This window comes from Miniopterus schreibersii, assembly GCF_964146895.1.
Source record: "Miniopterus schreibersii genome assembly, chromosome: 1".
In the NCBI taxonomy this organism is placed as follows: Eukaryota; Metazoa; Chordata; class Mammalia; order Chiroptera; family Miniopteridae; genus Miniopterus; species Miniopterus schreibersii.
Genome location: NC_138101.1, coordinates 142,995,566 through 143,021,121, shown reverse-complemented (window position 1 = coordinate 143,021,121; position 25,556 = coordinate 142,995,566). Strand labels below are relative to the sequence as shown.

Genomic DNA, 25,556 nt, shown 5'->3' with positions numbered 1-25,556 from the left:
AACAGAGTGCTAAATTCTGAATATGCTAAGAATATTTAAGCACTGTGTTGTATACTTTAAAAGAGTGAAACCCTTCCCAGCTTCCCTTGTTGGACGTTGGTGTAGCCCCACAGTCTGTGGTAGAGACACACAGCAGAGGAAGCAAGCGTTATTTCTGACAAGATAGTATTGGAGGCATCTGATTTGGGGGGCTAACAGTGGGGGCGGGGGGCTCTTATGTCCAGTTTCAGGGTCTACATTTAGTGCCAGCGCGGTGTTCCCTGAGCACTTCCTCAGTGAAGCTAGGACACTGTTCCTGGCCCCATAGCCCCCAAGCCTGGCCATCTCGAGGTTTTCTGAACTACTTACTATCTTTCAAACCTGTACTGTGCAATAGAGTAGCCATTAGCTATTTAAATTAATTAAAATGACATAAAACTTAAGATTAGTTCTTCAATTGCACAAGTTGCATTTCAAGAGCTCAGTAGCCACATAAAGCCAGTGGCTACTATATTGGACAGCTCAGATACAGAATATTTTTATCACCACAGAAAGTTCTATTGGACAGAGCAGCTTTAATCAATTCCTTTTACTGTTTAAACTGGCTAGAATGAGTTCTATTATTTGAAGTAAGAACTCCAACTCACTTACTGTGATAAGGATTTAAGTAATTTAAGAGTAACGGGAGCCCAGCCGGCGTGGTTCAGCAGGTGATCATGGTCCTATGATCCAGGAGATTGTGGTTAGATTCCCAGTCAGGCAACATGCCCCAGTTGCGGGCTTCGCGTGCCTCTGCACGCTGATCAATGATGTTTCTCATCACTGATGTTTTTATCTCTCTCTCCCTCTCCCATAAATAGCCTCTTTCTGAAATCAATATGTGTATATATATATTTTAAAAAGAGTAATGGGAAATCATCAGAGTTTTTGGTGTGACATGATCTGATCTCCATTCCAAAAGGATCACCCTGGTTACAACATAAAGAAGGGAGTAAAGAGGGAATCACAACTTCCAGCTCCAGTTCATTGTGGTTCCTTACCATTAGGGTTCTAATTCAAACATTCACACACCAAACAAATTTTGAACATTTGCGAGGCATCACTTGGCTTTGGATGTACAGAGGTAAGAAAGACATGGTTCCTGATCTCAACGAAGGCATAGGCTGGTCGAGGACACAGATAAAAACATATTTGTGCCTACTGCACTGCTGTTAAGTTAGAGTCCAATATATTTTTGTTTTTTTAAAAAATAATTTTTTAATTTTTCAATAATAGTTGACATACAATATTGTATTAGTTTCAGGTGTAAGGCATAGTGATTAGACATTTATTTATATAACTTACAAAGTGATCGCCTTGGTAAGTCTAGTACCCATCTGATACCATACATAGTTATTACAATATTATTGACTATATCCTTCCCCCCCCCCATTCTATACTTTACAACTCTATGACTGGTTCTATAACTGGCAATTTGTACATCTATTAAATATTTATTTTTTTAGAGAGAGAAAAGAGGGGAGAGGGAGAGAGAGAGAAACATCAATGTGAGAGTGAAACATGGATTGGCTGCTTCCTGCAGGCTCCCTCTGGGGATCAAGCCCACAACCCAATCATGTGTCCTGCCCAGGAATTGAACCAGCAACCTTTCAGAGCATGGGACCAACCAACTGAACCACACTGGCCAGGGCACTTTGCACATCTTAATTGTTTTGGTTTTCACCCATTCCCCTATCCCCCCTTCCATCTGAAAATCATTGAAATGTTTTTTGTCTCTATGAGTTTGTTTTGTTTGCTTGTTTATTTTGATTTTTAGATTCCACATATAAGTAAAATCAATGGTATTTGCCTTTCTCTGACTTATTTCATATGGATCCTACCCTCTAGGTCCATCCATGTTTTTGCAAATGGCAAGATTTAATCCTTTTTTTATGCCTGAATAATATTTTATTGTATTTATATACCACATCTTCTTTATCCATTCATCTATCGATAAGCACTTAGGTTGCTTCCATATGATGGCTATTGTAAATAATGCTGCACTGAACATAGGGATGCATATGTCTTTTCAAATTAGTGTTTTGTGTTTCTTTGAACAAATACCCAGAAGTGCAATTGCTGGGTCATACGGTTGCTCTATTTTTATTTTTTTGAGGAATCTCCATGTTGTTTTTCAATTTACAATCCCAGCAACAGTGCACGAATTTCCTTTTCTCTAAATCCTCAGCAACACTTATTTGATTTACTGATTATAGCCATTCTTAAAGATGTGAAGTGATATCTTGTGGTTTTAATATGCATTTTCCTGATGATTAGCAATGCTGTGCATCTTTTCATGTGTCTATTGGCCATCTGTATGCACTCTTTGGAGAAATGTCTATTCAGGTCCAAAGCAGAGTCCCAAATGGAGGGATGCTGACTGCCCTCATGTGGCTTCCCAGTGTGAGAATTCATTGGAGAGGAGGAAATCACCATGGTTTCGCTGTGCAAGTCCAAGATCTGGTTTGGGCTTATTCAGCACACACACTAATTACTCAGAGGACATGGGTGAATCACTAAGGGTGCCAGTTTGTCAATTTATCTATTACAACTGTAACTTTAAGTTATAAAATGTATTCCATTTGTGCCTACTATTAAAGGCATCCTTGTCAAGATATTTAAGAGGCCAAATTTGAAATCAAGAGCCTGTTTAGTGAGCAGGAAACCAGAGGAAAGGGCATAAGTGAGTTGAGAGGCCATGGAGTAGTTTGATGACGCACCACCATATAAGCCTATGAGATTTCCCCTTTCTATGAATCAGATGCTGCCAGACTCACAATACATAGGGTGGTAGTTGGGGGACTCAGGATCCTTCGGTGGGAGGTTCCACTCCCCCCATTCATTCCCTGTGAATAAGCACTGTCAAAATCTTGCCTATTGTTTGCTCCTTTGTTTTGTAACCTCCTGGCTTTCCACTTCCTTTTGTTTGCATGTTCTAAGAACGGTTGATAACTGTGAGCAACAGAGTACCTTGTAGTTTCCTTTCACATGTTCGTAGTTATTAACACCATAGCCATGTTACTTGGCTTCGAACACATCTACAGGCTATATCATAAGCCAAGTTACTTCTACTGATGGTTGGCTGATGTCTTTCTGCACGTTTTTTTAGGAGACACCAGCCCTAGAAACGAGGGTTGTAGGGGTGAGGAAGAGTTACATCTCAGGGTACTGATAACCCCTAAAAGATATCAAAGTTCATCTCCTTTTAAAGTGTTTCTGACACACACCTCCCAAGACCACTCTCTCCTTTATGTACTCTGGCCCACTTCTGTCATATCCTTTATAACTATTTGCTGTTACCTGTAAAGTTGTCTGCCCCACGGCGCACCCTCTCACACTTGGCTGTGAGGAGCTCTTGGGCCCATACCAAATCTGCCTTGAAATCCCGCTTAACACAATGCCTAGAATACAGCAGGAGTTTAGCGTCTGTAGACTAAATGAACGAGGGAAGGCTTCAGAGCTTGAATGGGACCTGGTTCTCCGGGAAGGGAAATCGTCTCTTCCTTCCCCCTCGGAGCAGCAGAAGTGCAGTAACTTGGGTAGCGAAGGGCTGAAATTTCCGGAGACAAACCCCAGCCCAGAGAATTGCAAAGGAGGTGACCTGCTCGGGGAACCGAGCGAAGTCAAAGGCCTTGAAAACCGGGCTTCCTCTTCCGAGAAGGCGATGGGTGGCGGGCACCGTCCGCGCCGCCGGAACGCACGGAACACGTGGAACCAATGTAGCTCCAGGGAAAAGGTGGGGAGCGGGGCACCTGGCTCCACTGTTTTTCCGCAACAACAGGCCCGCCCACCGCTTCCTTGCGCTCAGCCCTCACTTCCTCATCCACTGGACCTATCGACGCGCAGAACGTCGCCAGGTCGGGCGGTGGTTGGAAGACTTTCAGGATCCGTCACTCGGAGGCTCCGCCCACCCATTTCTTCCCCGGCTGCCGGAGACCGAGCTGAGCTGAGGGTTTGCGGGCTGCTGGGCAAGCTGTTGCGGTAGGTGAGGGGGCGCGGGGGGACCCAGCATTTTGTACTCGCGGCTCCCGCCCCATCCTGGAGTGCCGCAGGGAGGCCTCGGAGGTGGACTCATCCCGCCCAGCCAGTCGCTGAGGCCAGAGTGACTGAGGCCCGGGGTTTGGACATCAAAGTTCCCTGCGCCCTTCGGTTCTGAACTGCCTAGGAGGGAAGCGGGGCCGGGGCTCCGGTGTGAGCAAATTTTTGGCTAGGGTGCGTTTAAACGATTTGGGGATGGGGGTGGAGGTTCATTGTGGCCCCCGGCATCAGTTCATTCAGGGCTGCTGTGACATATCTGTCCCTTTTACTTCCGAACCCTTGCGCTGCTGGTTGGGCTCTCCTGGAATTATTCAAACCTTTCCGCCCGCAGCCTTCCTAATCTCAAAGGCCCGTCCTGTAAGACTAGATGGTTATGAAAGCCCTCAGGCGCTGTGCGTAGCCCTGACTACTTGGGCTACTTTCAGTATATTCCCAATCAGGCAGAATTACAGTCTTGGGTAAAAACATGGATTTTGGAGCGACACAGGTTTGGTTTCCAATCAAGGATTCACCATATATCAGTAATGTGCCATTGACAGGTTACCCTTCTGATCCTCAGATCCCACAGATTCTTCATGTACAAAATGATGAACATGTCTATCTTTCAGTGTTTCTGACTATTAAAATAACACCAGGCATCCAGCCCAGCTTCTACACATAATGAGCACATGGGCCTTTGCGTATGACAGTGCTCCCTCAGAGACACTTTTCACCAAGCAGCACTTTTATTATCCATGTGTATATAAAAGTGTGCAAGACCTTTAGTCTGTGCCCTACTGAAAACAGAATCTAATTGGCTGAGGACAGAGTGGTTGAATTTGGGAGATTTAGGGAGAAAAGTGCAGGATGATTTTCTTCACTGGAAATGCCATAGAAATGTGCATGCATGTGTGTGTGTGTTTTAAAACATACAAACATAAAATTTACCATTTTAACCATTTTTAGATGTATAGTTCAGTGGCATTCACACTGTTATGCAACCATCACCACCATCCATCTCTAAAACGTCCCAAACTGAAACTCTGTACCCATTAAACAATAATTGCCATTCCCCCATCCCCCAAACCCCTGGCAACCACTGTCCAATTTTCTGTCTCTATGAATTTGACTGCACTAGGCACCTCATGTAAGTGGAGTCATTCAGTATTTATTCTTGTGTGTGTGTTTTAATCCTCTCTTGAGGATATTTTTTCCATTGCTTTTCAGAGAGCATGGAACGGGGAGAGAGAGAGAGAGAGAGAGAAAAACATCCATGTGAGAGAGACACTGATTGGTTGCCTCCTGCACCTGCCCCAATCAAGGCTGGGGATCCAGCCTGCAACCAAGGTTAAGTGCCCTTGGCTGGAATTAAACTATGGGCCCTTCAGTCCTTGGGCCAATGCTCTAACCACTGAGCCACCAGAGCAGTATTTATCTTTTTGTATCTGGCTTGTAGAGATTCCTTTCCCCCCCATTGCTTTTCAGAGAGTGGAAGGGAGAGAAACATTGATGTGAGAGAGACACATTGATTGGTTGCCTGGTGCAAACACCCCAACTGGGGCGGGGGATGAGCCTGCATTTGAGGTATGTGCCCTTGGCTGGAATCGAACCTGGGACCCTTCAGTCTGCAGGCCGACGTTCTAGCCACTGAGCCAAACTGGCTAGGGCTAGAAATTCCTTTTTAAAGACAAACTTCATTATGAAAACAACTTGAGTGCAGAACCAGAAGAGGAACCCAATTACCTTTTTGTTGTCTTTTTATCTGTAACACAGAAACCTAATAGAAGACATTTTAAGGTTTGTTAAGAGAAATTTCTAAAAAGCCTATTAGCTTCAATGGGTAAACATATATCTGAGTACTACATACTTATTTTGCATCTTAAAGCCAGTCCTTGCTCACTTGAGCTTCTCTTTTCTCAGCTCGAATTCCAAATGAAAATGTTTGAGAGCATTGACTCTGCAGCCACAAAATCTGGCCCAGATCTTTGGGCTGAAATCTGTTCCTGTCTGCCAAATCCTGACCAAGAGGATGGTGCCAAAAATGCCTTCTCAGACTCCTTTATGGATTCTTACCCTGCAGGCACAGGCCGGAGGGAGGTCCCAGACTTTGCTGCTCAGCCAGCTGTAAAGCCTTGGGCTCCTTTGCAGGATTCAGAAGTATATTTAGCATCTCTAGGTAAGTTAGATTTTTTTTTTTTAATCATAAACTGATGGCTTTAAAGATGCTTGTTGAAGTTCTTTTACATCAAACCTGGTTTTCTGTTCTTTTTTGTTGTTGTTGTTAATCTTCACCTGAGAATATTTTTTTCACTCACTTTTAGGGAGAGTGGAAGGGAGGAAGGGATGAGAGAGAGAGAGAGATGCGAGAGAGACCAAGCTGGGGATCAAACCTGCAACCCTTCAGTTCATGAACCACTGAGCCACACCAGCCAGAGTGGTTTTCTGTTCTTAAAAAATTTTTTTTTGTCCTCACCACGTATATCTGTATGTAAGTCTAGGGGGTGTTTCAGGTTGGTTGTGGGAAGGACTCCCTTTTCCTTGTACATCCCTTAAAATGGTCTTTGTAATCTCTTGCCTCTGTTTTATCTAAAGTCTGCTTTATTTCTTGGCATTCTGTAGACCCTCTTGCCTATGATTGATGGCTCATATATTCAGGTAACTCAAAAGTAACAAACCTTATGTCATCCTAAAAGAAAAGGTCATGGCCTAGAGCTACATGTGGATTTCCAATGCTATGAAAAACTGTTATCTTAAATAGATTGTTGGAATGGAAGCCTGTTGGCATAAAATTCACTCTGCCGCTTGTTAGCTATTTTATTTTTATTTTTTTTAATATTTCTCTTATTACTTGTCCCAAGCATTTGCTTTTTTTTTTTTTTAAATATCTTTATTGATTTCATAGAGAGGAAAGGAGAAGGAGAGATAGAAACATCAATGATGAGAGAGTCATTGATTGAGCCCGCAACCCGGGCATGTGCCCTGACCGGGAATCGAACCCTGATCGCCTGGATCCTAGGTCGACGCTCATCCGCTGAGCCACGCCCGGCTGGGCACTATTTTATTTTTTTAAATATTTCCTGAAAACATCTTCACTGTCCTGTCCTATGGCCTTAAGTATAAGTATTTAGAGAGACTCGAAACACAGGAAAGAGATTCAGGTTGTCCCATGCTAGGGGAAAGAGAAATATCAGTCTAGGGCAGTGATTGCCATGCTTTAAAATTGTGGTGTATTTTTATTATTAAACATTCATGAGATCCATCTATGTGTCACAAAACCAAACCTGGGGATAATTATTTGAGGAAGGGAAGACAATGCAGGAAGAAGAGTCAGAATAGAGTTTACATGATTGCTAAGAAATATCTTGGAAGAACCATAGGAATTTTGTCAGTGGGTTACTGGAGGAAAAGATATAAGAAAAACATAGGTGGAATGATGGCTAATGAGAAAGATGAGGGTGTAATGTGAGATATGTCAGGAAGCCACCAAAGATAGGACAGTAATATTTGCAGCCATGGCTGAGGAGGTTAGCAATTCTGTTTTGTGATAGTCAGAACATCTGTTTAATGATGATAAGGAGAAGCAGCAGCTCTCTGAGAAAGCTGAAGCATCAGATCCATTGGCTTGTTGGTGCTCTGTGCCCAAGGGCTGTAAGAAACTTTCATGGGTCACAGACATGGCGGCTGTTAAGATAGGAAAGCTGACAACTATGCCTGCAGGTCTGATGTTTGCATCTATAAGTGTGCATGCAGCCAAAGAAGAGGAATCCAAAAAGCAGCTAGTGAAACCAGAGCAGCTCCCCATATGTACTGCACCACCTCTCCAATCTAAACATGTTGAAGAGCAGCCTGGTAATTTACAAATGGGCTTTGCCTCCATCCACACTACAGATGGTCCTTCTATTGGCTGGTGCAAGGGTAGTTATGTCTTTGTGGAAAACGGGATAATGGATACAGTACAGTTTGGAAAAGATGCATATTTTTATCTGAAGAATCCACCACAAGATTTTCTTCTGAAAATTGGAGCAGTTAGGTTCAGGATTGGCAGGCTTGGTTTCATCAAGAAAAGGTTCTAGATTTAAGAAAATTGGTTCTCCACTGGGACTGGCCACTTTAGTAGCAACTCTTTGTTCTCCAGTTCAGTCTGTGGTAATTGCAAAGGTAACTTGGAAAAAGGCATTATGCTACAAGCCAGCAAATTTATGAAGCAGTTAAGTGGTTGTGGAAAAAACAACAACAAAAAAGAATCACTTCCTGAACCTAAAGGAAAAACAGTTAGGAAGCTCTGCCGAAATAGAAAAACCTGCAAAAACAACTCATGACCTGAAACACTCAGTGGCTTTGCCAACAGAACTCAGCTCTGAAGTGAAGATCAAATCAGAATCCACCTCAGTACTACACAATTTATGCCTGACCCCAAGCTCATGGATCACAGGCAGTCTCATCCAGAAGATGTAGATATGTACAGCACTAGAAGCTGAAATAGCCTACGTAGAGAACTACAAGATATGTGAAGTTCCAAATAATGATGAAAAAAATCATGTAATGGGTAACTGACATATAGAGTATAACTTAAGGCACGTTTATCCCTTACATCTTCTAATCTGTAGTTTGACCAATCACATAAGTGATTAAAACACACACAGTGAATATAATCTAAACGTATTAAATGACTGGCGAAGATGCAGAGGTAGTTGTATTAGGATACATTTGATGACTTTTTTTTTTAAATCCTTACCTGAGGATATATATATTTTTTTTCCATTGCTTTTCAGAGAGTGGAAGGGTGAGAGAGAGAGAGAGAGAGAAACATCGATGTGAGAGAGATACACCGATTGGTTGCCTCCCATACGCGCCCCGACTGAGGCCGGGATCAAGCCTGCAACCCAGGTACATGCCCTTGGCCGGAATTGAACCTTGGACCCTTCAGCCCGAGGACTGACATTCTAACCATTGAGTCAAACTGGCTAGGGCCATTTGATGACTTTTTTTTTTTTTAAAATACATCTTTATTGATTTCAGAGAGAGGAAAGGAGAGGGGGAGAGAGAGAGAGAAACATCAATGACGAGAGAGTCACTGATCGAGCCCGCAACCGGGTATGTGCCCTGACTGAGAATCGAACCCCCATCGCCTGGATCCTAGATCCACGCTCAACTGCTGAGCCACGCCCAGCCGGGCCATTTGATGACTTTCAAGGGTGTTTATAAAAAAAACAAAAAATAAATATGTGAACACTTATGAGACTAAAATCTAAAAAAAAAAGTATGTATATATATAAATACTTATACACATATATTTTAGCTTTTTGTAATTAATGTCAGCTTAATTAGAGTGGTGTATGGAAGGATGTGTTCCCTATCCCCCCTTCCTTTTTTTATTTCCCAGAGCTGGAATAAAATATCCATATTTTATGACACACACACACAAAGAAAAGAAACTTTCATAGATTCGGTGATAGTTTTGATTGGTTCAGAAAGTTAAAACTCCCTTGATATTTTCTAAAATCATTTAAGAAGATGATTAAAATTTCCTTCTCTGAAGAAAATGAGAACCATTTCTGGCTCCTATGGCAGAGTCTGGGAGACAATAGCAGGCAGGTTTGGAGTATGTAATGGCACCTTTCTCTGCCTCCCTAACTTAGATCACACCTGATCGGGGACTCAGCACACTCAGAGAGGGGAAGAACTTTTCCAGTCCAAAAGAGTACCTTCCACCTTTGACAGCCAAGGCCAGGCAATATATTGTTTTTGTCCTGGCCCATGTGGCTCAGTGGTTAGAGCATTGGCCCATGCCCAGAAAGGTCATGGGTTCCATTCCCAGTCAAGGGCACATACCTGGGTTGCAAGTTCAATCCCCAGCCACAGCAGGAGGCAACCAATCGACCACATTGATGTTTCTCCCTCCCTCCCTCCTTCCCTCCCTCTCTAAAAATCCATGGAAAAATATCCTCAGATGAGAATTAACAACAACAAAACGATTGTTTTTATTGCCAAATAAACTATATCAAAGAGAATTCACTAACAACAATTAAAAACTTAGCTAGTTCAACATGAGATATACATAATCCTTTTCATATTCTCAAGGAAAAAAAATTCCTCAAATATTTAACATTTATCAACCGCAGGTATTTTACATGGGTGAGCTCTTGCTGGTAATTTGCATCAACAAAAGGTATGTATTTTGATCAGTGGGTGCTAGCTGATGTGGCTTGTTTAAAAATGAAAACAGGATTGCAAATCATAAAGTTTCTAGTGGTTCTGGGCTTGATGGTTACCATCCCCCAAAGCCATCATTTACCCATTTTATTATAGATGAAGGCAAGACTAAACTAAGGCAGAAAGTACATGGTGATACCCTTTCTTGTGTTTTTCAAAAGGGGATGCCTGTTCAACAGTTATACTTAAAATGCAAATAACAGTAATTAAATATCTATCATCAGGAAGCCATATGGACCACTCCCAAAGGGATTACAAGATGTTTGTTTTTATTAGACTCCAACATCCAGGCCACAAGTTGAGCAGCTTTAAAAAATGTTGGGAGATTCCTTCTCTTTAATCAAGAATTTAATCACACATAGAAATCTTAAAAGTCTCTTATTATTGAGTTCTTATCAAGTCAATTTTAGTGTCTAATGAACCATAGGCTCTCTCATCATTTTCTCTAATTCTTTCTCATGAGGTTTGGCAACCACTTCATGTCACTGTAACAAAAAGAAAAACCATTTACTCCTCAGAGAGATTATTTCCAAGGAGTTGAAAAAAGATGATAGTATATACATGTCAAGCCAGGGAAAACAAGCATTCCTTAGAGAGATACCTGCTGGGCTTCTGTGATTTCAAAGAAAACATGCCATAAATTTATTTATGAGAACTTATGGCTTTTCCCTTTTTCTGGTGTTTATTTGCTACAATGTAGAGTGAAAACATTGTTCAGGAAAAAGAAAAATGTACATTTCCCTTTATCTGTCCTCCTTAAAAAATTAGCTCTTTGTAGAGTATGTGGATGTACTTATCAGCAAGAGAATTTTTAAGTTAGCATTTGCATTTTAAATTTAGTTTCATTTCATACTCACTTTCCTTGTTAAGCTCCATTTCTTATCTCATTAGAGAATAAACTGAGAAGAATCAAAGGTTTAAATCAGGAAGTGACTTCTAAGGACATGCTTCGAACCTTGGCCCAAGCCAAGAAGGAATGCTGGGATCGGTTCCTCCAGGAAAAGTTAGCATCAGAATTCTTCGTGGATGGACTTGATTCTGATGAAAGGTAATTGATTCCCAGTCCAGTTCTAGGTGACAGTCTGTTTTCCTGTGGGCATTTCTTTTTTTCTAAAGAATTCAAGGAGAGTGACATGAGTCGAGATATTAGTTAATATTAACATCAGCTTTTCTGAGCTAAAATCAATCTTTGTCAATTTGCTCTATTTGCTTAGTGCAGCAGCAGATTTTTGAGAAAGGGTATCCACCTACCTCTTGATCACAGATTGGATATAGTTGAGGATAAACTATTGTCTTCACTTTTTCCCCCCCATTTTTTTTTTAATTCTCACCCGAGGATATGTTTTTATTGATTATCAGAGAGATAGAGAAACACTCGATCGGTTGCCTCCCATATGCGCCCTAGCCGGGGATTGAACCCACAACCTTTTTGGTGTACAGGATGACGCGCTGACCAACTGAGCCTCCCAGGCCAGGGCCATTGTCTTCATTTTTTTTTAATTTTTAATTTTTATTCTTTCCATTGTTTTTTCAGATAGAGTGGAAGGGGGAGAGAGAGAGGGAAAAAACAACAACACATCCATGTGAGAGGGACACATCTACTGGTTGCCTCCTGCACATGCCCTGACCAGGGTGGGGATCTAGCCTGCAATCAAGGTACATACCGTTGGCCGGAATCAAACCCGAAACCCTTCAGTCCACAGGCTAACACTAACCACTGAACCAGCCAGGGCTAAAGAAGTTTATTTTAACACCCTCTTTTTTTGTCCTTGGAACTAATGGGGAGAGACGACAAATCTATAGAGACATACCTAACAACATGAGGAAGCATAAGAGGAGAGCCAGATGAGAAGAAGTGATGGAACATGCTTTGGGAGTTGAGAGACCATTGAGCTCCCTATGGGCTCTGGTGTTTGTGCCAGGGAAGGAGGTAGGACTTGAACAGTGCCTGCAGGTGGGCCCGATGCTGAAAGCAGGGTAGTACTCAACACTGGGAAAACGGCTCTGCCTCTTACAGGTTGTATGTAAGTAAGCTGGTTCTTGGGTAAGTAAACTGTGTGTGCCTCAGTTTCCTCTTCTGTAAAGTGGAGGAAACCTTATAAGGTTATTATGAGGGTTTAATGAGTTACTATGTATAAAGTACTTAGAACAGTGCCTGGTACATGATAAGTACTATGTAAGTGTTAGCTATTATTAATGTTATTCTTCCTAACAGAATTTTAAACTTCAGTAACAAATCATTCAAAATAAAGATCAGTGAGGGGAGTAAAAACCTGAATTTTAACAAAAGGTCTTCGGGGAATATGACTTAACCTAAATTTACAACATATCATTAGCATTGATTTTGAGAGTCCCATGGTGTCAGATGAAGATACTGCTGCTGAAATTGTGAACAATGTGCGAATAAAACTTCATACATCTTACTTTTAATTTGCAAAGTACTTTCACTTATGTTATCTTAAATACTGAATCAACATTCCCTTAGGTCCTTCAGAAATCAGTGTGGCATCTACGGTCAGGCCAGCTACACTCTCAGGGTTCAGAAAATAATACCAATTTTGTTCTTTTCTATATCAAAGGCTCAACCCAGTTGAGCTTTAAACTGCCCCAAACACAAAAGACTTGAAGATACACAGATTCTTGACTCACTAATAATTTTGTGTTCTCTCCCCCCTTGAATACTTCCCTCTTTTCCAGTTCTAAGAAGAAAAGATAAAACTTTCTGCTGCCTAATTCTCAACTAGTAATTCTTTTTCTCTGAAATCAGATCAGCACCAAGGCTTGTTAACATTTCTGTGTATTTATCAATACCTAAAATAATGTGGTTTTTCCTTCTCTCTAGAAATAATTGAAATAATTCTGTGAAAAGTGTGATAGATGAAGATTAAATGCCTGTGTAGCTTCTGAGTCCCCTGAGCTGGGCTGTTGTTCCCCTGAGCCTGCATCTGTGGGAACACGTCTCTCATTGTTTAGAGCAAGCACCAGCAAACAGTAGATGTGCATTTGTTTTTAAATTTCAAAGTTTAAGTTTTAAACAGAGGCTATTTTGTAGGGGAATTGTGTGATTCTTCACCTTTGTGAAGGCCAAGTTGACGACCCTCTTCATAGTCTGCTTTTGGCAAGGGAATAATGGCTGAAAAATCCAACTGTGCACAACACGAATCCCACATACACTGACAGGTGTCTTAAATCTGCTGGTTACGGCTTTATTTCTTGGCTTAGGACTTTGTGCTATTGAAGAGCATAGAGTGAGGTTAACATTATTCCTGGTCATTTATATTTTACTGTGACTGTCTAATGGCTTTAGAGTGAGGATCCTGTGTACTTAAGGTGGGAGGGGAACAGTTCTCCCTTCCCCACAGATCCAAACAAAAAGGCCTTCTGACATAGTGGCCATTCCTTTGTGGGGGACATTGCTGCTCAGATGTTTCCATCTTAGGGACTTGCTATAGGATGAACTAAACAAACAAAAAGCCCACAAACAAACAAACAAACTTGTGCTCAGTGCAGCTAAGCATAATTGAGTCTCAGACTGCCTCAAGTATGAGATTTCAATATGTGCAGGTTTCTGCCTCACTAATAATTTGGTATTTATTTGAATGTTTCCTCCCTTTGACAATTTCCTCTCCAGTTTTGAGGGGGGAAAAGACAGGGCTGAGGCATAAGCTCTTCAGCTTTTCTCATCAAGACTTCAGAGGCTCTGTATTTGAAGAGGGCCTGATGCTGCTTATCGCCAAAGTGCCCACCAGGGGGTAAATTATGCCTGGGAGCTGCAGGATGCACAGTTGTCAGAGGAGTAACAATTGTAGGAAGAAATTGGTTGTGGGTGGGAAGTCAGTATTTGAGTAACTGAGATAATCATTAAGTAATTAGTGATGCAGTCACTCTTTTCTCTTGCTCTTTCCTAGCACCTTGGAGCATTTCAAGAGGTGGCTCCAGCCAGATAAAGTAGCCATCAGTACAGAGGAGGTCCAGTATCTAATTCCTCCAGAGTCACAGGTGGAAAAGCCAGTGGCTGGGGACGAGCCACCAGCAACGGAACAGTAAATCTCTCTCTCTCTCTCTCTCTCTCTCTCACACACACATGCACAAAACTTGCGTGGAACAGCTGTCTTGAGTCCAGAGGGAACAGTGGAGAGCTCAGCAGCCTCAGCAAGGAGAAAACTCAGGAGGGAAAAAGCTCAACCTTTCACTCCATGAAGCAAACAGCTGTAGGCCCCTGAGGACTTGCTTGGGGCTGGCATGTGTGACTGTCTTGGATGAAGTGCATGCTGGATCAAAACACCGCTTTCCTGCATGTCTCACAGCTTGCTTGAGTTCTGGTGCTGCAGCTGAGATGTATGCTGAGACTCCAGTGAAGGATCGAGGTGTAAATGTATGTGGAAAAGCTGATGCCCTTATATATAATGTATAAGTTAAGTGAGCCATATTTTTCCTTGCCTCTTCTGGATTTTCCTGCCTGTGTCCCAAGCATTCCCTTGGTAACTTGTCATGGGTGAGTGGGGCTAAGGAAAGTGAAGTCTGCCTCCTTAAATCCAAGCCCCATTTGGGGGGGCTTCTCTAAGTCCATAATAAATATGAGGACTTTAAGGAAAAGAGCCTGGGTTTTTCCCTTGTCTGATTTGTTCCTTGTGGGGAAAATGGATAAAAGAAGTATGAAAAGGTGGGTGTTTCTGTGTGTGTGTGTGTGTATTTTTTTTTTTAATTTCATGAGTGGTTTTCCCCATAACTTCCTCCTGCATTTATAAAGGGCTAAGTTCCAAATTAGACTTGTAAGTATGGTTTCGGCATTTGACACCACTGCTTGAATAGTTCCCTACTTGCTACTTGTAGCAGCTTTTTTGGCTGAGCCTGTGCTTCCCTCCTTGTTTATGGTATTCTTGTTCAGTTCGCATTATCCATATAAAACTTTTCTCATCAGAACAGCTGTATGTGTGGTACAATTCACCTGATTTCTCCCAGAAATATTCTCCCAGGCAGTGGGGAAGTAAAAACAAATGCATGCCAATGCAGGTGAGCTGGTAACTTTTGCCAGCTTATTTTTATTTTTTGTTAATCCTCAACTGAGGATATTTTCTCCATTGATTTTTTTTTTGAGAAAGTGGGAGGGCGAGAGAGACACACATCGATTGGTTGCCTCCCACACACACCCTGACCAGGGTTAGGGAGCAAACCTGCAACCCAGGTACATGCGTACCCTTGACCAAGGATAGAACCCTAGACCCTCCAGTGTGTGGGCCAACATTCTAACCACTGAGCAACACAGGCCAGGGCTATTGTTCCTATTTTTTATCTTTTTTTCTTCTTAAGACCCTTTAGCCTGGCCAGGCGTGGCTTTGCGGTTGAGTGTCGACCTAGGAGCCAGGCTATCTGGATTCGGTCAGGGCACATGCCCGGGTTGCGGGCTCGACCAGTGACTCTCATCATTGATGTTTCTATCTCTCTCTCTCTCCTTTCCTCTCTCTGAAATCAATAAAGATATATTTTAAAAGAAAAAAAGAAGACCCTTTCACATTTCATAAAATACAGGTTTGATGGTGATGAATTCCTTTAGCTTTTTCTTGTCTGGGAAGCTCTTTATCTATCCTTTGATTCTAAATGATAGCTTTGCTAGGTAGCATAATCTTGGTTGTAGGTCTTTGCTTTTTATCACTTTGAATATTTCTTCCCAATCTCATCTGGCCTGAAAAGTTTCTGTTGAGAAATCAGTTGACTGTCTTATGGGAGCTCCCTTATAGATAACTAACTGCTTTTCTGATTTTCTCTTTGTCTTTAACCTTTGATGTTTTAATTTTGACGTGTCTTGGTGTGGGCCTCTTTGGATTCATCTTGTCTAGGACTCTGTGCTTCTTCAACTTGTATGTCTATTTCCTTCACCAAGTTAGGAAGTTTTCTGTCATTATTTTTTCAAATAGTTTTCAATTTCTTGCTCTCTCTCTCCTCCTTGCACCCCCATGATGTGAATGTTGAAGTTTGTCCCAGAGGCTCGTTACAGTATCCTCATTTTTTTTGGATTCTTTTTTCTTTTTGCTGTTCTGATTGGGTCTTTTTTGCTTCCTTATATTCCAAATTGCTGATTTGATTCCCAGCTTCACCTACTGTGCTATTGATTCCCTGTACATTATTCGTCATTTCAGTTGGTCCTTTTTTATGTTGTTGAGGTTCCCACTAAGTCATTGAGCATCCTTATAACCAATGTTTTGTACTTTGCATCTAGTAGATTACTTGTCTCCATTTTGTTTATTTTAATTTCTTTTTTCTGGCATTTTGTTCTGTTCTTTGGGACATGTTTCTTTGTCTCCTCATTTTGGCAGCCTCCCTGTGTTTGTTTCTATGTATTAGGTAGAGCTGCTACATCTCCCAGGCTTGGTAGAGTGGCCTAATGTAGTAGGTGTTTTGTAGGATAGTGTGGCACAGCCTCCTCAATCACCCAAGCTGTGCACTCGAGGTGTACCCCGTGTAGACTGTGTACACCCTCCTCTTGTAGTTGAGCCTTGATTGCTGTTGCTACATGGGAGGGATTTACCCCCAGGCCCATCATCTGTAAGGACTGGCTGTGACCACTAACCACCGGCCTCCAACCACCGTGGAGGATCAGCTCTGCAGGGGCTCCCCCTATAGAGAAAAACTTACTTCAGCAGGGCTCTCTGGTGCCCACAGAGTCTGCCCCTTGAGTGTGTCGCTTGTGGAGGTGGTTGGGTGGTGCTTCGACGTGGTCTGAAACTGTCCACTGGGTGCTAACTCTGGGGCCTCCTGGGAGGTGCAGGCCAAGGTCAGCAGCCATCTGTGTTCTGCCCAGGGCCACCTGGCATGAGCAACAAAGCAATCTGCAGATGGCTGCTACTTGTTCTGAGCTTGGTAGTGCCAAGGCAAGGCCAAGCTGTGAACCAAGGCTGGCTGCTGCTAGTGCCTAACCACTTAGAGAGAGGTACTAGGCACACTAAGGTCAGATGCTGCTTGTTTGAGATATTTTAGGAAAATCTGAAGCATGAGCCAAGACAGGTTATTTGTATGGAAAAGCCACTGGGAACCACTTAGGTGGGCCTGAAAGTTGGGTGGGGCGGGGCCTCAGGGAATCACCAGGATGGGCCAAACAGTGGGAGCCATGTTGATGGAGTCTCAAATATGGCCCACCTGCTTTGTGGTGGGGCTCATAAAAGGAACAATGGCCTTTGCCAGCACTTCTGTCTGTGAGAAAGCTGCTCCCAGCTCTCCCTTGATGCCAGACAATTCAGTTCCTCCCCATATGTCTCTGGTGCCCTTTGAACCACTGCCCCAGCATTGGAGCTCAGAGCTAGTGAGCCCAAGTAAGTCCATGTGTGGGCCCTTTAAGAGGAACTGCCTGGGACTCCAGCAGCCCTCCATCTCCCTCGGCCTCAGTCCCACTGGTTTTTACAGCCAGAAGTTATGGGAACTTCTTTTCCCGGCCCTGAACCCTAGGCTGGGGGCCTGGTGTAGAGCTGGGGCTCCTTGCTCCTCAGGGGCGACCTTGGCAGCCAAAATATCCCTCCCAATTTTTATATGTCACAAGTGGTCGTGGGACCAGCCCGTTCCCTGTCTCCGCTCCTCCTACAGTCCCAGTGCAGCTTCTTCTTTAATTCCCTAGTTGTAGGACTTCTGTTCAGCCAGATTTCAGGTGGTTCTAAATGATGGTGGTTCTGTAGTTTAGCTGTGGTTTTGATGTGGTTGTGGGAGGAGATGAGTAGCACATTTCCTTACACCACCATCTTGACTAGAAGTCCAAAAGACTAAGATTTTTTTCTCGCAGTATGATGAGCAACAATTTAAGGAAAAAACCAATAAGGTCTCAAAGCACTGTCCCAAAGAGTAGATGACCATAAGGGGGTTAGGGAATATTTCTGTACCAGAAAGTAGTGTTTCTGTAATTCACACAAGATTCTAGCTTTGCCTTTTCTCTACCTCCCTCCCATTTTCTCTTTAAGAAATAGAAATTTTAGTATGAGAAGGTAGGGAGTTAATTTAGAGGAACCAAAAAGGGAACTGTAGGACTGAAAGGCTTTTAGCCCCACATGAAAACCTGGATTAGGTATGAGGAGAAGGTCCCAGATCTGTTTACCTTCTTGCTTAACTCTTCAATAAAGATAGGTTTCCACAGAAAGGAGTCCAATAAGCTGTAACTATGGTTTCTTAATTGGTTTAGAGGTGACAATTTAAGTGATGGCTCTAAAAAAAAGGTGAAACTATTTACCAAAAACAAATTTGATGTTAGTTCCCAAAGCTAACTTATTAATATAGATTTACTTTAGGCTATTTAAGTGGCACTAAATTTGAAACCAAGAGTCTTGGGTGCTATCTTTATCTGTCTTGTGGCTCACTGTGTGGTCATAAATAAGTCAAATGACCTCTTTGTGTTCCAGTTCCCTTTCAGAAATTGGACCAACCGTAGGAAAAATAGTATTGGCCAAAAATACTGATCTGTTTCCTTTGACCCTGGAAACTCCCAAGGAACTCTAGTTAGGACTTCCTCAAATCAGTAAAATTTATGAGTTGAGAGAGCCTTTTGTATCACCCCAAACTTTTTTCCTTTCTCATGTCCTTAGTGAAACAGAAAGTTAGAGCAAAAAGAGCAATAAATATTGCTAAACTTTAGAGCCAGGGAAGGACAATTACCAACAAGGGCAAAGCGGTAATAACTTGGTATATCCAGAGAAGGCTGGGTTAGAGCCAGGGAGATAAGCTAAGTGACCGCCACAGTTCTCTTCCGGTGCACGCACTCATCACCCAGGGCTTGGCAAGATCAGGGCTGAAGGCACAGGCTTGCATCCAGTACCTGCTCCAGAAATAGGCTCTAGATATAGGCACAGCAAGTAAACAGATACCCTACCAGTTGTTGCGGAGGTGTGTCCCTCCCAGGCAGGCCTGTCCACAAGGACTATTGCTGGAAGAGGGAAGACAGCCTGGAGCCACTCCCTGGCACTGCCTTGGAGTGAGTCCCCAAGGCTGAGAATAGCCTCAGTCACATGGGACAGTATTTTCCTGAAAATTCCAAACTATTCTAACCAGCTTTGGCCCTCCTTCAGTTATAAGATTCAAGACAGGACACTTCCATAGCAATCTTAGGTTTGTGGGGCGGCTGTTTACTTGAACTCAGAATGGGGTTATTGAAGGTACAGATTCATACATCTAACCAGTATTCGTTGAGCCCCCGCCAGGCTTAGGCACTGTCATGGGAGTGGAAATGGGAGCGGAGCCCCAGCCTTGGCCTTAAAGCCCAAGGTGGCAGCTGCATTGGTGCCGGAGTCTTGGAGAGCGCTGAAGAATCTGCTGGAATTGGAACTTGAACTTCTCTGTCTCTGTCCTCCCTTGTGTTCCCTTGTTACATGCCCGGCTCGGAGCCCCCCAGCAGAGCTGCTAGGAAGAAAGTGTTGCTGAAGGTTATCATCCTGGGAGATTCTGGAGTTGGTAAGACATCACTTGTGAACCAGTATGTGAACAAGAAATTCAGTAATCAGTATAAGGCCACAATAGGAGCAGACTTTCTGACAAGAAGGTGATGGTGGATGACAGACTAGTTACAGTGCAGATCTGGGACACAGCAGGACTGGAATGATTCCAGTCTCTCAGTGTGGCCTTCTACAGAGGTGCAGACTGCTGCGTTCTGGTATTTGACGTGACTGCCCCCAACACGTTCAAAACCCTTGATAGTTGGAGAGATGAGGTTCTCATCCAGGCCAGTCCTCGGGATCCTGAAAACTTTCCTTTCATGGTGTTGGGAAGTAAGATTGACCTTGAAAACAGACAAGTGGCCACAAAATAAGCACGGGGATGGTGCTACAGCAAAAACAACATTCCCTACTTTGAGACCAGTGCCAAGGAGGCCATCAGCGTGGAGCAGGCATTCCAGAATATTGCACGGAATGCACTTAAACAGGAAACGGAGGTGGAGCTATACAATGAATTTCCTGAACTCATCAGACGACAAGAATGACCAGGCCGAAGCCTTGGCGGAAAGCTGCAGTTGCTGAATGGGCAGTGAGAGCAGAGCACAGAGCCCTTCACAAACCAAGAACACACTTAGGCCTTCCAACACAACCCCCCCCTCTTTCAAACAAAACATAAAGTGATCTCTCATATCCAGCTGCCAAAAGAAATCCCACCAAACACACTCACCCCTCCATACAACACACACGCACTCACAGATCTGACATAAGCAGACAGGCTCTAGCAGCCCAGGCCTGTGATGACTCCATCACGGTCTGTCCACCCACTGCTTCAGCCCTCATGTGGCAACAGGATGGGCCAACTGTAGAAATTGTTCTGGTGTGGAGTCGGCGTCAGAAGCTTATTCTCTTTCTCCACCAGGGAGAGAGAACTGTTTATAGTTAATATGTGTCTAATTAGTTATCTGATTTTTTTTTATGATCTTGTGATGTTTTTACCCCATCCCCACCCCCTTGTTGTGAAGGCTAGACGTGCCCATGCTTCATTACAGGCTGACCCCCAGTCCAATCAGGCTGAGTTTTGTATGTATCTGTTAATTCTTGTTACTTTTAACTAATCAGATATTTTTTACAGTATCCATTTACTATGTAATGCTTCTTAGAAAAGACTCTTATAGTACATGTTAATATATGCAACCAATTAAAAGTGTATAAATTAGTGTAAACACACAAACAAACAAAACACAAAACCACATCCTCCCACATGGAATGATGAGGGGGAAGCTACGGCCTAGCTAATTAGTGCCGTAATCACTGCTGTTGCAGAGCCGAGGTGTGAGCCAGGGTGCTTTGAGAGCATATGGGAAGGAGATGAGAGCTCTAGGAAGGTCAGAGTGGTAGGTAGGAGAGAGGCCATGTTAGGAAGCTGAGTTCAGAAAAATGAATAGCAGGGAGAATAAAGGGATAGAGCACGGAGGCAGAGAAAAGTCCCAGAAGAGGAAAACAGCGTATACAAAGGCCCAAAGGCAAACAATTGTTTGCAGACTGGAAATTAGTGCAGCGTAGCTGGAGCATGAAGGACCAAGGAGGAAGCATCAAAAGGTGAGGCTGAAAATTAATAAGCAGGTGTGAAGGGCTGTGTGAGCCGTGTTAAGGAGTTTGGAATTTATTACGGGGCCAACAGGGAGCTAAAGGGGTGACTTTAAGAGGGGCAGTGACAGGATCAGATTTGCATCTAGGAAGATGGTTATGGCTGCCATGGGCTTGACAAGATTAAATTGATTAGAGGAACACAAATTCTTACTTGGCAATAATATGTCTACATGAAATAATGCATTTAGAGGGCTCGTAGTTTTCCTTTTTAACTTTTTAGCTCGGTTTCTTTGAAGTTAACGTTTTCACTCTTACAGAACAAACAGAATCATGTATAGTAGACTGTATTTACCAAAGAGGCCATATCACATCCCACACTTTGATCTTACCAGGTGATGAGGTAAGATAAGATGATTGACCCAACATCTCCTCCATTGAGATGTTGGGTCAATGCTCCCTTCCCTGGAATCTGGGTAGAGCTATGCAACTGCCTTGCAAACAGAGTGTAGCATAAATAATGTGACTTCTGATTCTAGATCATGCAAACATCCCACCTGGGTTCTTTCTTTCTCAACATGCTCCTTGGTATACTGAACCAACAGGTAAGAAGTCTGACCACCTTAAAGCCATCATAGTAGAGAGGCCACACAGAGATAGAGGGGCTCCCAGCAGGTTAGTCCCTAGCTGTTTGAGTCTTCCCACCCAGGCATCAGACATATTTCAAGCCCTAGTCTTAAAGCTGCCCCAGCTGTCTCTGCAAAGCCCTGGAGATATATGAACAATAAATTTCATGCTTTAAGCCACTAGGTCTTGGGTTGGTTTGATACTCAGCAATAGATGACTGGTGCACCATGACCTAGGTTCAGATTTTACGTAGCTAATTTCAAGTATTTGCATTCCTTCCAGTTTCTGCTGGTGACAGAATTTTTACACTTTACTGGATGCAGTATGGAGAGGAGCAAAATTAGAGGCGACTAGCTATGAGGTGGTTGCAGGTGTCTGAGAAAGAGATGATAGTTACTTGAGGACTTCTATTTCTCCTTAGGATGTGGAATGGTACAAGAAAATATCACTCCCATCCTAGCAATGAGAAATAGCTAAATCATCTACAAAATCATAGCTTTTTCTCGAGTCCTTAGAAAGCTGAGGTCACAAGGCAACCAAGTAAAGCTCTTCAAGGAGAGAGGTTCACATGACCTGTTTCAACTTTAGCAGACCACGTGAGAAAGAGGTGACTGGCAGACAAGCGGGTAAGAAGAACCTAACAAAAATGGAACACAATTATAAAGGCTGCACATGGGCTAGCGTGCACAGGGGAGTTTGTACTCACAGGCAAGCCTTCTTCCACAGGCCTCCCCCGAGGTTCATGAGAAAAAGCAGGAGCAGGGCAGGAACTGGCAAAGAGCCTTCCTCCTTGGTGGTGCAAGCATGTAGGAATTGATTAAGGCAGCTGCTGGGGGAACGAAGATAGCCTCAGCTGCTTCCACAATCCTCCTCTCTTATAAGCAAAAACCTTAAACTACTGGGGGAGGAGGAAATTCTTGCTTACAGGGAGGGATAAAAGCAAAACTCAGCTGCTTCTGAGTGAGGGGTAAAAAGCTTCTTGTCCCTCTTGAACACAGGCAAAGATCCATTGCTTCTGGGGGGAAGAAGCAATTACCCCGCAGGGAGAAGCAGGAAACTGTCTTGGGCTGAAGATTCAAGCAAAGGTCCACTCTGTTGGGGAAGGGGGCAGGAAACTCTGGCCACCCAAAACCAGCCATAGAGATAAGGCCAAGTTTGGCTGTCACAGGGAATAGGAGCAGAAATACTGAGAAAGCCCCTCTCCTGAATCTCAGGGGCATAGGACTAACAAGACTGAAGCTGAACCATGATAACAGGGACACCCCCTCCACCCCACGCCCTGCCCCCCCATGAGCCTAGCACCAAACAGCAAGCAACAGCAGTCTACCCCGGTGGAGGGCAGGCATGCAGGGACGGCTGAAAAGCTGAGGATGGAGCAGGGACACAGAAAAACCCTCTGATACCCCAGGCCCTACTCTAAGCAGCCCAGCACTAGAGAAACTCGAAGCCTGTGTTGCACTGAGGTAATGACAGCAACAACAAACCCCAAACCCTGCCTGACTCCTGACCAGGCTGACTCAGCCCCCGGACCAACAGGCTGACAGAAGAGGCAGGCCCACTTCCAGGCATAAATACTTCTTACCTCAGTCTCTGCTGTTCTACCGACGGGCATTTAATAAAAAATTTACAAAACATAAAAAGGCAAGAAAGAGCCCTAGCCTGTTTGGCTCAGTGGTTAGAGAGTCAGCCCGGGGACTGAAGGGTAGATTCGATTCTGGTCAAGGGCATGTACTTTGGTTGCAGGCTCGATCCCCAGGGTGGGGGCGCATGCAGGACGCAACCCATCGACACGTCTCTCTCACATAGATGTTTCTCTCTCTCTGTTTCTCCCCTTCCCTTCCAGCCGCTCTAAAAAGATCAATGGGAAAAAATATCCTTGGGTAAGGATTAACAAAACAAAATAAAACAAAGGCAAGAGAGAAAAAAGCCCAATAATTGTCAGAAGATAAAGAAATCCATAGAATCAGAGTCACAGATAACACAGATGTTGGAACTACCAGACAGGGACTTTAAAATGATAGTGACTAGTGTATTAAAGGGTCTAGTAGGAAAAGGTGGCCAACTTGCATGAACAGATGGGGACTTTCTGTACACATGTGGAAACTATAATAAAGTAGAATGGAAATGCTAGAAATAAACCATGGTATCAGAGATGAGCTCCTTCAACAGGCTTTTCAATAAGTAAGCACAGCTGAGGAAAGAACCAATGAACTTGAGAAAGATCAATAGAAATCATCCAAATTGAAACAGAAAAAGGAGGGAGGGAGAGGAGAGAACAAAATCAAGCTTCCAAAGGCTGTGGGACATCAAACAACCTAAAAAATGAGTAATTTGAGTCCAGAAGGCAGAGACTGGGATTGGGGCAGAAGAAATATTTGAAGAGATTACTGTTACATGAATGTGGCAGTGAAGTTAGAAGTGGATATGAGAAGCGTTTAGGGGGAAGGACCACTGGAACTTGGTAACTGAGTGGAATGAAGTGTGAGAGAGTGGGAAGAATGAAGCATGGCGTCTGGGTTTGGCACGAGGTAGTGGTGGGTGTTAGCAAGTGACAGTGCCAAGATTGAGCCAGGCTCTCTCTCTTCAGAGCCTGTGCTCTTTGTTGCTGCACAATACTGCCACCTACAGGCCAGACTGGAACGACAGTAGACCTCTGCTCCTTGACTCCCCTCCCTTCAGCACCAGGCTTTATGAAGGCCATCAAAGTGGAGGGTGGGGACTCAAGGAGCAGAGGTACAGCTGTCCCTTCCAACTATATGAGTCAACGTGTGGCATAGAGATAGTCATCTCCTTCCATTCTCTGCATCTCTCTTTCGCAAGTGCCACATGTCACAGATTGTTCTGACATAAAGGTTTTCTCTTCCCCAAAGTTCTGACTCTCTTCACCCTTTCTGCTGACCTAATATGCTTTTTAAAGATTGGTTCTTTTGTGGATGAGGTAAGTAGGGAGAAAAGAGTCAGAGGTGGAGATGGGTGAGGGGTTGTGTCTATGTGTGTGCATGCATATGTGCACAGGTAAGGAGATGAGGAGGAGAGTTTATGAGCATCTTAAATAATAGAAACAGTTTGTTTTTTCAATCTTACGTCCTTTCTGGATGAGATTACCAAGAAGTGGAGCTGGATTATCAAGTTCAGCTGGATCCAAGAACTCAAAATATATCTCTAGTCTCCTCTGTCTTTCACTCTTCACTTTTCTTTGTGTGTTGGTATGGAAGAGAGAATTCTGGGAGTTCTGCACATTATCCCAGTTTAGCAACTCCAGAGGTACAGCTGTCCCTTCCAACTTTCTGTAATAAATCCCAGGGAAGGACTGTGATTGGCCTGGCCTGGGTCATGTGCTCATCATTGAACCATTTACTAGAACTAGGGAAAGGAAATTTTTATTGGTTGGGTCCAAACCTATAACTAGAGGTACAGGATACTGTGGTTGGCAATCCCACCAGAACCATTTAAGAGTAGGAAGTAAAGGAGAGTTGCTGTTACCTGAAGAAAAGCAAAAAGGATGCTGCAAAGCCAAAACAACACATTTTCAGTGTCTTCACAGTTCGAAGGAGTTAGCAGTTGCCAAAGGAGTTGAAATTCTAGGAATCAATAGTGGAAATGTACGCAGGGCCATAGAAGTGTAAAAATATATTCTGCACTAGCCATACTATTTTGAAGCATCATTTGGGCACCACATTGAAAGAGGAA

General features: G+C 43.4%; 1 protein-coding gene and 2 pseudogenes across 4 annotated transcripts; all 3 read left to right on the top strand.

The window, feature by feature from the left end:
* The first annotated feature begins 3,923 nt into the window (after window positions 1-3,923).
* CCDC32 (coiled-coil domain containing 32) lies at window positions 3,924-15,735 on the top strand. Of its 2 annotated transcripts, none has more exons than XM_081158173.1 (4): window positions 3,924-3,999; window positions 5,956-6,211; window positions 11,140-11,296; window positions 14,157-15,735. In XM_081158173.1, the coding sequence occupies exons 2-4, from the start codon at window positions 5,968-5,970 to the stop codon at window positions 14,293-14,295; spliced, it is 540 nt and encodes a 179-aa protein (XP_081014299.1). In that variant the 5' UTR covers window positions 3,924-3,999; window positions 5,956-5,967; the 3' UTR covers window positions 14,296-15,735. The 2 variants fall into 2 exon arrangements, with proteins under 2 accessions (XP_081014299.1, XP_081014300.1); XM_081158174.1 differs by having other exon boundaries at window positions 3,936-4,003; window positions 14,157-15,169.
* Window positions 7,651-8,574, top strand: LOC308567018 (MICOS complex subunit MIC27-like; annotated as a pseudogene). The gene is made up of 2 exons: window positions 7,651-8,193; window positions 8,308-8,574. The product of its transcript is annotated as an MICOS complex subunit MIC27-like (transcript).
* A 3,772-nt stretch (window positions 15,736-19,507) lies between the features above and the next one.
* LOC308567028 (ras-related protein Rab-7a pseudogene) lies at window positions 19,508-20,316 on the top strand (annotated as a pseudogene). Its single transcript has one exon. The product of its transcript is annotated as a ras-related protein Rab-7a pseudogene (transcript).
* Window positions 20,317-25,556: the final 5,240 nt, after the last annotated feature.